The 13,230-nt window shown below is 59.1% G+C and overlaps 4 protein-coding genes across 4 annotated transcripts; 2 read left to right on the top strand and 2 right to left on the bottom strand.

Annotated features, from left to right (window-relative positions):
- Positions 1-620: 620 nt before the first annotated feature.
- Positions 621-3,907, top strand: PHYSODRAFT_520155 (hypothetical protein; the record flags this gene model as incomplete). Its single annotated transcript, XM_009535630.1, has 5 exons — positions 621-860; positions 903-1,294; positions 1,373-1,753; positions 1,838-2,963; positions 3,047-3,907. The coding sequence occupies 5 exons, from the start codon at positions 621-623 to the stop codon at positions 3,905-3,907; spliced, it is 3,000 nt and encodes a 999-aa protein (XP_009533925.1).
- Positions 3,908-4,209: 302 nt separating this feature from the next.
- Positions 4,210-6,382, bottom strand: PHYSODRAFT_304784 (hypothetical protein; the record flags this gene model as incomplete). Its single annotated transcript, XM_009535631.1, has 2 exons — positions 4,210-6,245; positions 6,334-6,382. The coding sequence occupies 2 exons, from the start codon at positions 6,380-6,382 to the stop codon at positions 4,210-4,212; spliced, it is 2,085 nt and encodes a 694-aa protein (XP_009533926.1).
- A 269-nt stretch (positions 6,383-6,651) lies between these two features.
- Positions 6,652-7,931, bottom strand: PHYSODRAFT_355340 (hypothetical protein). Its single transcript, XM_009535632.1, has one exon. It carries the CDS (start codon positions 7,898-7,900, stop codon positions 6,818-6,820), a length of 1,083 nt encoding a protein of 360 aa, XP_009533927.1. The 5' UTR covers positions 7,901-7,931; the 3' UTR covers positions 6,652-6,817.
- Positions 7,932-8,154: 223 nt separating this feature from the next.
- On the top strand, positions 8,155-10,872 carry PHYSODRAFT_337930 (hypothetical protein; the record flags this gene model as incomplete). The annotated part of the gene is made up of 1 exon (XM_009535633.1): positions 8,155-10,872. One exon carries the CDS (start codon positions 8,155-8,157, stop codon positions 10,870-10,872), a length of 2,718 nt encoding a protein of 905 aa, XP_009533928.1.
- Between the last annotated feature and the right edge of the window lie 2,358 nt (positions 10,873-13,230).

The raw sequence follows: 13,230 nt of genomic DNA on the forward strand, positions 1-13,230 counted from the left end.
CGCCACCAGGTCAATCAACAACGTCAACTAAGGCGAGGCGCAGCGCCGGTTCGTCACGCACTTGAGCTTCTGCGCCCGCCCGCCGCCTCGCACCCTGCGCACTAGGCGACAGAGCTCTCGACGACGCGTCTGCAGCGACCTCTCTCGCGTCTCCAGCCGCCCTGGAGGCGGCGCTACAGCCCAGAGAGCAGGCCATGGCCGTGTCCAGCCCCATCCAGGGCGACGCAGCGGCCCACCCAGCGCCAATACAGGACCCAGAGCAGCGCAGCACAGACGCGGACGCTCACGCAGACTCTCAAGTGTCTAATCGCCCGGAAAGTGCTGCGACAAGCGCTTCAACTACTCAGAACAAGACGCAGGAGCTAGTGCAGGTCCATACAGACGAAGCGGAGCCGGAGCAGGAGCTGGAGCAGGAGCAGAAGGAGCAGGAGCAGGAGCAGGAGATGCAGACGCCCGAGCAGCTGAGCGTCCTCCCGAGCGACGCGTCCCCACACGACAGCGACTTTGACTTCCTGCACCTGAACACGGAGGACGCGGCCGGGGGCTTCTCGCTGCTGACGCCGTCGCCGCACCGGCGCGGCTTCTTCTCTTCTAGCGCCATGGATGTGGACCTGGAGCTCATGGGGCCTCTGGCGTCGCCCCCGCTGTCCTCCAGAGCCTCCAGCGCCGCGTGCTCGCCGTCCAGGTTCTTCAAGTCGCCGCTGGCCAGTGCAGGTAGCAAAAACGCCGGCAAGAAGGCGGCGGCCACGACGCCGCAGAGACGGACCATTGTCCCCATCCGACTGGGCACCCCCAAGAGGCTGCTGGAAGCTATTGACTCGCTCAGTCAACAGGAAGAGAAGGCCCCAGCGCCAATCGCAGTGGAGGTGAAGCAGGGCATTGTGAACGCGGACAGTCTCCAGGCAGGAAGTGTTCGATCGGCGAGGAAGGCCTCGACCTCGTCGACGCCTCCGCGGACACCGTCCCCCTCGTCACGACAGCAGCTGCTCTCGCGGCGACTGAAGGACGTGTTCGACCGCACGGACGACGACGAGGAGCGTGAGGTTGTGCGTGGAGCGATGAAGTCGCCGGCTACAACGGGTAAGAAGACTGATGCGACGCCCTCTCTTCTGGACGCTGACGACATTCAGTGCGTTCCGAGCGGACTCATGACGAGCCCGAGCGAGCACGACTCGTTCTTCTCGTTCGCCAACTCGCTGTCGCCTCTCATGCCCGCGGAGGAGTTCGAGAACAGCTTCATGTCGGTCAAGCTGTCGCCGATGGTGGCGCTCTCCTCCTACGACCTTCCGAGACTGTATGTTGACTGCTTGTCGAGACTCTTGAGATCCGCGTTGCCCTTATTCTGACGTGGTGCTTTTGCTGTCGTCTACAGGCTCCCACCGTTCCCCGAGCCGGACCTAGCTGTTGACCCAGCGGAGGGAGTAACAACTGGGGTGCACGATGGCACACCGACCATCCTCAAGACCCCAAAGAACAAAACGAAGAGCAACCGAGGACTGTCATCAGCAGGATCTTTGACAGGAGGTGGCATTTCAGCCCCTGGCTCTGCGTCTGCATTGGAATCCCCGAACTTCTTCAGCGAATCATTCCCAAACATCCAGGCGTCTATGAGCGCCACACCGGGAAAAGACGAGCGGTCTAAGCTCGGGGGCCACAGCGTCATGAAGATGAAGCTTCACACGTCGTTTGGAGCCTCTCCATCTTTGCTCGACTCGCACTCCACGCGCGAGATTCAAGCCATCAACAACAGCCTGTACGTTGGTTGCAGCTCTATGATACGATGATATCCCAGCACAGGTAAATCTGACCCGCGTTTAACGTGTTCGTGTCCGTTTAGCAAAAAGAAGAAGCATATTCGTCGACGGAAGGCTGACGAGCGCCAAATGACGAAGTCTTCGTCTTCCACCAACGTTCAGCGTAAGCTGTTGCAGACCCCGGTGAAAGCTGCGGCATCTCCGCGCACGACCACACGGTCACCGCTGCACCCGTGGAACGGCCAAACTCCGCAAGCTAACATGTTCAAGACGCCCACACCTCGAAAACTAGCTCCGAGTCAGAAGCTTACTGATGAGATGCTGGCGACACCCCCCTCACCCCCTGTTGCGCGCAGGTTGATTCCAGCAACGGAGCCGGTAGCAGGAGCCCTGTCCACACCACTCATCAACAGGAGGAAGCGGAAAGCGCAGCAATGTGTTTCGATGCCATCCTCGATGGCCAACATTTCAGGACTCAAGATGCAGAAATCTCCGCTGGGTGTTCGACAGGCAGTAGCTCTCGCTGTAACACCAGCGAAGCAGATCAAACGGGAGTTAATCGCTACACCACAAGGCCACTACACCGTGTTGACGCCACAGATGACCAACAACCCAAGCGGCATGGCCCCATTTGACAGCAGCATGCTGAAAACGCCGACGCCTCTGGGATCATCATCGGCGCTGACGATGTCGCTGCAATCTGCATCGAAGGCGCCTCTCGGTCCAGCACCTGTGGGAATGGCAACACAGGTACCCAAGAAGGCGCCGTGCAACTGCAAGAAGTCCAAGTGTCTCAAGTTGTACTGCGAATGTTTTGCTAGTGGTGGATACTGCGATGAGAGCTGCAATTGTCTCGACTGCTCGAATACACCGGCGACGGAGGAGGTAAGACAACAAGCTATCGCAGCGCGTCTGGAGAAAAACCCGAACGCGTTCAAGCCCAAGATCGGTGCCACGCCTGGTATGACTCCAGGTAGTGCCCGTCGTCTATCTGTCGGTGCGTCTGGAGGTAGTCACGCTTCACCGGGAACTTTCCTGTCGCCGTCGGGTCGGCTGAACCTCCAGCAACAGCATCAACTCTTGAGTGCGGGTTTGCTGTCGACGAAGATGCACAAGCATGGTTGCCACTGCAAGAAGTCAGCGTGTCAAAAGAAGTACTGTGAGTGTTTCCAGGCTGGAGTGCCTTGCGGTGAAAACTGCCGATGCATTGTACGTAAACATTGCAGTCCCTCGGTCTCATAGCTGTCTAGCGATCGCTAACCTCGAATCTGCTCTGACTTTTGTTTCAATAGGACTGCAAGAATCAAGCACCATGCGTTGCCCATGCCAATGGTGTTGCAACTGCTGGTTCTGCTGTCGTTGGCACTCCTGCTCGCATTGCCAACGAGATCGACGAGACCTTTGTATCGCCGGTGCTTCAGGGTGTGAGGAAACGGATGCGCATCGATCGCGAGACTTGGAAGAAGGACTTCTCGTCACCGTTCGAGGCCTCTCCAAGGCGCGAGCGTGAACGCTCGGAGCGATTGCAGTCGAGGATGCTTGCTTCTACTGGTGCGAGCGGCAATAGCAGCACTCCGGTGAAGTCACGAGTGAGAGCAGTGCCGTTCACGTCACCGGCTACTCCTCAAGTGAGAATTGGTACCAAGCGACAACACGACATGTCACCGGTCTGTGGTGTGGGTGAAGAGCAACGGGGTGCCAACAGTGGAGCTCCGCCCAGTGTGAAGACTATGAAGGAGCGCCACTTGCAGCAGTGTGCGTTTGCTGGCAAAACCAGCGTCGTGAAGGCTGCGTTGTCTGCTGTGGTGCGTTCCTCAGTAGGAGCCGAGCGAGTGTTTGTGCTGCCGCTGTTTGGAGCTCGCCTTCCTCCGTTGGAGAGCGGCGTCAGCGCGAAAATCTTCCGCTTCCTCGACAACGCGGATCTGCACAATGCCAGCTTGGTGAGTCACCTCTGGAACCAGGTTGCGCTGGGCGACACTGTCTGGGACCACGCCAACTTCATCCCCACAGAGACGAGCGTCGCCGTCTCGCACAGCAACCTGATACTGGAAACGCCGGTCAAACCCAGTCTGGCTGTTTCGAACTCGGAGGGCAGGCGAATGGTGGCGATCAAGCGCGAACCAAACCTTGCTGTGCTCTCGGCCTTTAGGTAAGTAGGATAGGAACCAACATGAAGATAATTATTAGCTTGTAGTAGGATAGGAAAACACCATAGGAACTGTATTAGCTGCCGAAGAATACACTGCAGACCAGCAGCGAGCCCAATACATGTGCTGCGTTCACATGTGAAAACGATCGACTGATGCATCGACAGCGCGGAAACTCGTTCACGTCCCGTAGATCCTTTCCCTTTGAGGATCTATAGAAGGTCATACACGCTGCACTTTGAAAGGCCCGACCGTGACATTAATCACCGTCAACTTAAATCTTGAGATCGGGTCTTGAATGCTGCTGCTCAAGGCGAAAGCTTCGGCATCCGGCGGGGGTTGTCCAGCGAAATGTGTTGCATCCGAACGGCGCCCAGGATAATTTCCGGCAGCTCTTCGTCGGTCTGGGCCTCGAGCAGGAAGGCCATGTCCACCACCAGCGACTTAGTCACGCCTTGCACCATGCCGACGACAGTGTTGGCCACCGAGTTGGACGAAATGTCGATGTCCACCTCGAAGTAGTTCTCTCCACGGTGGTACGGACACTTGAGCTTGTTGCCGAGCAGCGTGGGCTTGGAGCCGACCGACTGCTTGATGATGAAGCTTCCCTCGACGACCGTCGGAATGAGCTTGAAGCGCGAGTTTCGGAACTGGTCGTCGCCGTCGAAGAAGTCGTTGAGCAGCTCGGAGAAGGGCGAGCCGTCCTCGAACACGTTGTCGCGCACGGGCTGAAAGTAGAACACCATGCACACGTTCTCCGGGCCCGGGATGATCATGTTGACGACGAACGTGAACTTGGAGCTGGTGCGGCCGATGCTGTCCGGTCGAGACGAGATGTTGTATCGCTCGGCCACGCTCTCGAACGACAGCAGATCCACGCCCACCGTGTGGAACATTGCCGGCGCCGACGGGATCTTCTTCTTGTCGTTGAGGTAGTTGTGGCCGCGCACGCTGAAGAGCGACGCATCAGGCTCGGCCCACATCTTCTCCGGCAGACTGGTCTGAAGCTTCTGCACGCCCATGACAACTCCCATGGAGTCCACGCTGGTGCGCTGAGTAACCGCTGACTCCTCCTGGCCAGCCTCCGATTCCTCGCCCTCTCCAGCAGGAGCCACCGAGACGTTGGGCGTGACGAAGTCCGTGGCGCTCATTTCGTCGCGGATGCCCACAACGCTGCGCAGCATGGGCATGACGAGGTCCACGTCCATGCCGAGCTGGTGGTAAATGCGCGACCAGCCGCCCGGGTCGTATCGGAGCACGTACGTGACCAGCGTGCGGATGGACCCGCTGGGGACGCGCTGAGGGGCGATGACGAAGCCGCCGCCCAGCAGATTCGCGCGCACGTAGTTGTGACGCACACGACACTCCGGGTGCTCGATGCTCTGGTACATGACGAAGTAGGATCCGTCTTCCTCGCGGCGCCAGTAGCGCATGAGCACCAGGTCGCGCGCCTTCTGCCACAGCGGCCACAGGTGGGTTGGCCGTTGGGTCACGTAAACGATATCCGCGTGGTCGTCCAGCTGCTGGATCACGCGCATGGTGGCCGTGGCCGAGTCCCAACGCTGGAACCTCTTGGAGTTCATGATCAGTCGAAACACCTCGGTCGGAGATCCGTGCACCACCTGCGAGACACGGAAGCTCGGGATCTCCGGAGCTTGCGTAGGCGTCACCGCAGCGCAACACACTGCGATCGCCACGAGCGCCGTCATGAAGCTTAGCAGCATATTGTTGGCGAACGAGTACATGCTGCTGAAGCTCAACGCCGCGCCCACACAGGCGCTGAAGATGAGCCCATTGGTAGTCGCCGCATGCTGCGCGTACAGGTTGGCCGCGACATTGGGTCCGAGCGGGCACTCCTGCATGATCCTCAGGCCTCCCTCCACCCTGGCCAGCCACCAGGCCTGCTCGGCCTTGACGTTGTCCGCGTCCAGATTGAAGAGCGACACCGTGTCCTCGTCCGTCTTGAGCAGCCGCGGCACGTGCGTGGGCGTGGGGAAGATCTCGGCGTCCGTCTTGAGCTTCTTCTGGTGCGCCACGAGCTCGCGGATGGAGCGCACGGCGTTCTCCAGCGCGCGCTTCCACTCCTTGGCGTTATCCTCGCTCTTGGCGCCCAGGTCCAGGAACCGGTCCTTCTTGTACGACTTCTCGCCCGAGCCGGCGTCCCCGACCGCGAACGTGATGCGGAACATCCACACGGGCCCGTGGTGCTTGTGCTTCTCCTCCGAGTTGAACACGGGGCTCACCACGCACGCGTCCGTGAGGATGTAGGTGCCTCGAGGCGCTGGGTCGCCGCGCTTGCGGTAGTAGCGGAGCTGGTTGCCGTCCAGCAGGAAGTAGCGATCCACTGCAGCAGAGACACAAATTATGACATGGGTTTTGAGCCTTCTACTGCGAGTTCGAGCATGGAAATTGCACGCGCGAGAGCTGCGTACGCCAGATGAGGTTCATGTGGTCGCGGCGCTTGGTGAGCCAGCCCTCCATCGTCACGCGCGGGCTCAGGAGCGGAGGGTTAGTTAGTGACGAGGTGGCGAGACGCTAAATTGAGACTGCGTGGCGGATTTACGACTGAGCTCAGTTTTGGTGTCGCGACGGACGGATTGTGACATTTTGGTCCGATGGATGTAATCCGCAGCTGCGATTGGCTGGATTTGGGTCAGAGCCGGGCCGTGGGGACGATTATGGCGACACCTTTTTCCCGTTTTGTGGCAAGGCCACACCAAATGCACACAAACTGCACTACAACTGTAACGTGGCGACAACTTGTTCAATGCGAGCCCGAAGCGACAGCAATATGCTGCACCCAGTCTCTTAACTCTTGTCTCCTCGCTCCTTGTCAACAGCAAAATGGCTGCGATTGCATTGAATCTTGCAGTCAGCTTGAGACTGCTGCAGCCAGCGCGCGCGACGGCCGCGGGTCTAGAAGCCCATCCAGCCCGTGTACCAGCGGTTCTTGAACTTGTAGGCGTCCGTCATCTGGCGGTACATGAAGAAGAAGCCGAGCGCGCAGCCGACGATGGACACGTAGCGCACGGCCGGGTTGCGCACGTACAGCGCCCACTGCGAGAGCAGGATCATGAAGATGGCGGCGGCCACGTCGTAGCCGCCCACGATCAGGCCCTCGTACACGAACTGCTGACGGCCCTGCGGGTGGAAGTACTGGATGTTGCCCTTGCGGTCGGCCGAGTAGGGCGGCGGGTTGCGGATGATGCAGTAGACCATGCCCGAGACCGAGAGCCCGTAGAACAGCAGCGACACCGTCATCCAGAGCTGCTTGCGGCGCAGCTTGGCCATGACGAAGTCCAGGTGGGTCAGCACGAGCTTGGCCGTGACGGCCGTGGAGGCCAGCGCCGCAGCCAGCAGCACGTAGAGGAAGGTCTTGGAGCGCTGGATCACGAAGTCGAAGCCCGTGCGCTGCTTGACGAACGTGGCCATGGCCTCGGCCTCCTTGCCCTGCGAGTAGACGTTGTAGAGGTTCTGCGGCTCCATCTTGGCCTTCCTGGGCGTGCGGTCGCCCGCGTCGATGGAGCGGTCGGGCGCGATGTACACGACGTGGGGCGCCGAGGTGAACTCGTACATGCCGAAGGCCTCCTGGTTGGTCTCGAAGTCCACGACGCCGAAGAAGACCTCGAGGCCGTCGCGCGTGTCCACCTTGACCTGCTTGGCGGCCTCGTAGCTCTCGCCCAGCGTCTCGAACTCGGGCGCCACCTGCGCGCACGTCTCGCACTTGTACTTGGCGGCCGTAGCCGTGAACAGCAGCACCAGGTGGTACGGCCGGTCGGGCCGCGCCGCGTAGCGCGCGAACAGCTCGCTCGTGAAGGGCACCACGCCGTCGCGCACGCGGCCCTGCAGCTGCGCCAGCTTCTCCGCGCCCTTAAGCGGCGCGTCCTTGCCCTTGCGGCCCTTCTTGGCCGCCTCCACGTCAATGCCCGACCAAATGGTCACCAGCAGCAGCGCCGCCAGCAGCGCCAGCACGCGCGTCATCGTCATCCCGCGCGCCATCGTCCGTCCCCCCGTCGAAGGTGAGCGCTGCCACGTGGAGAGGATCGAAAATGAACAGCTCCGAGTAGCAATTGTCGCTCTGTCCAGCGCAATGTGTCGCATTTGAAGTCGGATTGGATTAAAATGAGTCAGGAGACGCCGGACAGATACTTTTGTGTCAAGATACATTTTTTGATGACGCATATTTTTGATACGCATTTTTAGTCCGCGCACACGTGTTGCGGGCATATATACCCTCCCTCCACCGCACAGCCATGGCGGTCCCGACGGCGGAGGAGAGCGCGCGGCGCTTCCGCATGGTCTACGTGGGCGCGTCGCTGGTGGCCATGCTCATCTCGACCTACACGACGCTGTACGGGCCCATGGACCTGTCGGCGCCGTCGCCGTCCGCTGCCTCAGGCCCGCTGGACGCCCGTGCGCTGGACCAAATGACGCGGACCAATTCGGCGGCGCGCTTCCGCTGGGGCACGTACCGGCCGGGACTTTATTTGGGTCTGCGCTCTCGCACGGCGCCCGAGTTTGTGTCGGCCGGACTATTGTGGGGATCACAATTGGAGGACGTGTCACAAATCAGACACCAGTGCCGCCAAGAGGACCGACTTCAACGTTACGGCTGGCTCGAGCACGACGGGGCCAACTACGGGCTGCAGACCGTGGAGGACCAATTCAACCGCCTGGAGCTCGCCACCAGCTACGCGCGACTGCAGGCCGACCAAGTGCAGGGCTGGGCCGCCCGAGTGCAGGCCGGGCCGCTGACGCCCAGGGACGAGCACCTCGCGCGCAAGCAGGTGCCGAGCAACAAGGTGTCGCTCTTCTTCTACGTGGACCTGGGCTGCGGGGACGAGAGTCTGGAGCTGGAGTGCCGCCACAAGCTGCAGAACCTCATGGAGGTCACGGCCGAGCCCGCGCGCGTGCAGTGCGGCCAGCAGAAGGACGAGCAGTGTGTGCAGATGGTGCTGGAGAGTGAAGGACCCGACGGGGAGCGCGCGCCGGAGGACGCTGCTGCGCCTCTGACCTTCCAGATGCACGTGCAGCTGAAGACGGGCCCCAGTGTGCGAAGCGCGGAGCTCCACTACGCCGGCCTCAAGAACACCAACGTGATCAATGTGAAGGACAGGCTCGTGTCGCTGGCCCAACGGCCGGGCGGTGAGGTCAACAAAGACCTGAGGTCGGACAAGGAGATCCAGCTGGAGAACTTCATCGAGGAAGGCAGCACGCTCGTGGTGGTGCAGGCCATCGTGGATGTGGACGTTGCTACGTTCAAGGACGGCGACGTGGTGCTGGACGTGCTGTTCAACGAGGCCGCGACCTCAACTGCGGCTGATGCTGTGAAGACGCCGATCGACAGTCTCGTCACTGGAAAGCTGGCCGAGTACTCGCAGCAGTTCGACAAGAAATTCGAGGAGGCTTTCCATCTGTCCTCGAAGACGTGGCCGACGAACGATGGAGAAGAGGCCCCGTTCAGCGACAGCCTTATGGCCTTTGCCAAGGCGGCGTTCAGCAACTTGATCGGAGGTACGGGCTACTTCTACGGCAGTTCGCTCGTGCAGCATGACCCGGAGAACCCCGAGACTGTGGAGTCCCCTGAGAAGCCGCTGTTCACGGCTGTCCCATCGCGGTCATTCTTCCCGCGAGGTTTCGTGTGGGACGAAGGCTTCCACCAGTTTGGCGTGTCGGCGTTTGATGACAACATCACGCGTGACGTGATCGCCCACTGGCTTGGGCTTATGGAGGAGGACGGCTACATCGCTCGCGAGCAGATTTTGGGCCAAGCTGCGCGTCGTCGTGTACCTGCTGAGTTCTTGGTGCAGCATGTGGAACACGCTAACCCTCCTACGCTTCTCATTGCGTTGGAGAAGATGATGCAGTGGCACAAGGACGCTGACTCGGACAAGGACCTGCAGGAGTTCGTGCGCACGATCTTCCCGTTCCTGAAGCGCTGGTACAGTTGGTTTTTGAAGACGCAGTATGGCCCCAAGACGGCGAGCTTCCGCTGGCGCGGCCGCCACCCGAACGATGGCAAGCTGATTTCCAACACACTCTCGTCGGGCCTGGACGACTACCCGCGCGCGTCGGTGCCCAGCGAGAACGAGATGCACGTGGACTTGCTGTCGTGGATGATCCGGTCGAGCGATGTGATGGCGAAGCTCGCAGCTTTTATCGGTCGGGAAGCCGATGTGGACCGCTTCGAGAAGAACAGCGCGCACTTCTTCACTGGACTGGACCAGCACCACTGGAACGAGGAAGCTCAGTCGTACTTCGACGTGGGTGACCACAGCGAGGACGGCGTCATTCAGTACCAGGTTGCCATTCGCTGTCGCAATGGAGACGGCCAAGTGGTCGACGCTACGGCACCTATCGCGCAGATTGAGACCAGGAATGTCAAGTGCCCGGATACCCACCCAGAGTTTATGTTCCCGCTAGGCGACGGTCGCGGTGGGCTGCAGATGCTGCCTGTATTCGTCCCCGGTACCACAGAGCTGCAGCACGTGAAGCACGTGGGCTACGTCAGCGTGTTTCCGCTGCTGTTGAAGGTGCTGCCGCCGGACTCTCCGAAGCTGCTTGCTCTCCTGAAGCAGATCACCGACCCTGCGCAGCTGTGGTCGCCGTTCGGACTGCGCTCCTTGTCTACGCGGGACCAGTTCTACGAGCAAGAAAACGCGCCGGGAGACAACCCGTACTGGCGCGGAGCTATCTGGATGAACGCCAACTACCTGGCTCTGGATGCGCTACACTACTACGCGCAGCCGAGCACGGGCAGTCCGTACCAGAAGGAGTTCGAGAAAGCGTACGCTGCGTTGCGGACGAACGTGATCGCCAATGTCTACCGCGAGTACGAGCGCACTGGGTACCTCTGGGAGCAGTACAACGGCGACATCAGTGCCAAGCAGAACTACGGTCAGGGACAGCGGTGCCACCCGTTCTCGGGATGGACGGCGCTTGTGGTGAACATTATGGCGGAGATCTACTAGAGGAAAGGCTTACTTACTGCTGTAAAAAGCAGAGTGTGGAGATGGCGGTTAGATTTACTGCAAAGGCAATACTTTCAAGAAGAAAATAACGTGATATGATATCGGACGAGTTTCACTTCCTTGTCGGCGAGCACACCGGCCTTCAATTGTCCATAGGTCCTCCTCGTCAGCACTGAGAGGCAACAAAGAAGGCATATCGGCGGGGAGGCCATGAAACGTGTAGCCGTACGACTGATAGTGCTCGCCTTCCGTTGATCCGTCGGACCCACCGTCAACATATCCAATGAGAACTCCCCACTTGGTGCACACAATTGCACCTCCGGAGAAACGTGGAGCTGACACTGATGACAACCTCATTTTGTTTACGCTCCAAGCAGATCAAGTTGCTGAAGTTAGACGCACAAACGCACGTAGAGCAGGAACTTTTTCAGTATAGTGCCGCCTGGCCGGCTCAAGCCACATAAATCAATGGAGACAAGCGACGATGGTTGAGAACTGGCCTTGGTCGTCTGCTGCACCGATGCATCGCGCGCCACACAACTCCGCACCGTGATGCATGTAGATGTAGATCTGTACAGTAACACACATTCGACCTGTCCGAGTGTAAAATATTTTTTATTTTTATTTTATTTTTTATTTTTTGCGGTTACCGCCGATAGCGCTCGGGGCGAGCACTGCATCGAACCCCGCTGACCGGGCCCCTCAGGTACCCGGCGGCTACGGCTCCGTCCTAATTTCCTACAACATGCATCCTAAATATGTATCTGATCAGGACCTTCTCGTACTGATGTTCTCGCTCTACCGTGGGTCACGCATGAGCTTGCCCTTGCTCCTCCATTGTTGTTCCACTAGGATCGTCGTCCTCCTCAGCTAGGGCCGCCTCCAGTCGTCTTATCTGCCAATTCTCACGCCACCTCTCGGCCCGCTCACGACGTACCGATATATGGCGAGCCAGTACGGTGTCAAATCCCATACCTGCGCGGGTGTGCTGGCGCCGACTTCTCCGAATGTCGGCATTAACCTCCTCCAGTAGCGTGCCTTCGTCTCTTGCCTGTATTACCCGTACGTTTTCCTGGCATGTTGTCTTCCAGTGCAGTCTATTGGACATCCAGATACTGCGTAGGACGCCAAGATGCAGTCTCGTGCCACCGGCAGAAGTGACCATGAGGTATTGAGCCCATCGCACGGTTGCCGGAGTAGCCGATGGCCACGTCTTCCAGCCGCATGGAGCCGAGTATACCTCCGGAAACTCATTTTGTAGCCAACAACGGTTATCCAGCAGAACGGGGTCCGCCCCAGTTGTGGCTAGTGCAGAGTTCCATGTAACAAGTGCCTGATGGGGACCGTATACGGGCGAGTCCTCACTCGTGTACTCGATGATAAGCCAGTCTGTAGAGATCGCACTGTAATGCAGACCACCATTCCGACACCCAGCAGTGCTGCTGTGCATGAGTTATGTGTGGGGTAATAATACCGATCCATACAGGAGAGGGGTTCTTGGCTGTGATATTCCGACGTTCGGTGGAAGAGGTTTGGCTTACCGCTTGCCTAGTCCTCATTCGAAATGTATTCACCGGGATACAGACAAACCACTCGATTCCCATCTATGTGCCGGTGAGGTATCATAGCACGCGACCCACAATGTTTTTCTCTCATCTCTGCATCCGTTGTATTCGGCGCGAATAGAGTCCCATCGGCTTTCGTCCGCTGGTATAAACGTGTCATCGATCCACCATGCAGCTTGATCAGCAGGTGGCTCCGGTTTCAGTAATGCTGCACCGTATTTCGGGTTTCGCGTTCCCGATTCCCAAAGTCCCGTCACCTGGCACGGGTGATAGGGTTTATCGGAGATGCCGGGCCCGCTAGGCCCCGGCGGCTCCGATCCGATTGGTTGTAGCTCCGATCTCCGACTCCGCCCGACTAAAATATCTGAAGTTAGCCAAAAGTCGCTGAAGTGAATAGAGTGGGGAGTGAACAGTAAGCCCGCACAACGTTCGAACTCGCAATGGACGCTGAAGAGTGCAGACGGGGAGTGCAAGAAGCGAAGTCGCAGCGTGCTTTCCCGCCAAGTGTACCGTACCCGGAGCTAACGAGCTGGAAAGACAACATGGCCCCTCTCTCAAAGTTGTTTTCCCGGCCGATTGTTGTGTGGGTCCCTGAGTGTTTGAATGGGGGCAACGCTGAGTGTGTTTCTCCTGGTTGTTACTGCTCGCCACGTGTAAAGGAGTACGTACACCGTACGGTCGATCTTGTTGACGCGAAGTGCGACTTGCTTTACGTGCGGTACGAATGCGCTGGTTCTACAGGAACTTGTTTTACTACAATATCACCAGCATATTTGCAGAAGCACGTGGAGTT

This window comes from Phytophthora sojae (assembly GCF_000149755.1).
Source record: "Phytophthora sojae unplaced genomic scaffold PHYSOscaffold_8, whole genome shotgun sequence".
NCBI classification, from domain to species: Eukaryota; Oomycota; class Peronosporomycetes; order Peronosporales; family Peronosporaceae; genus Phytophthora; species Phytophthora sojae.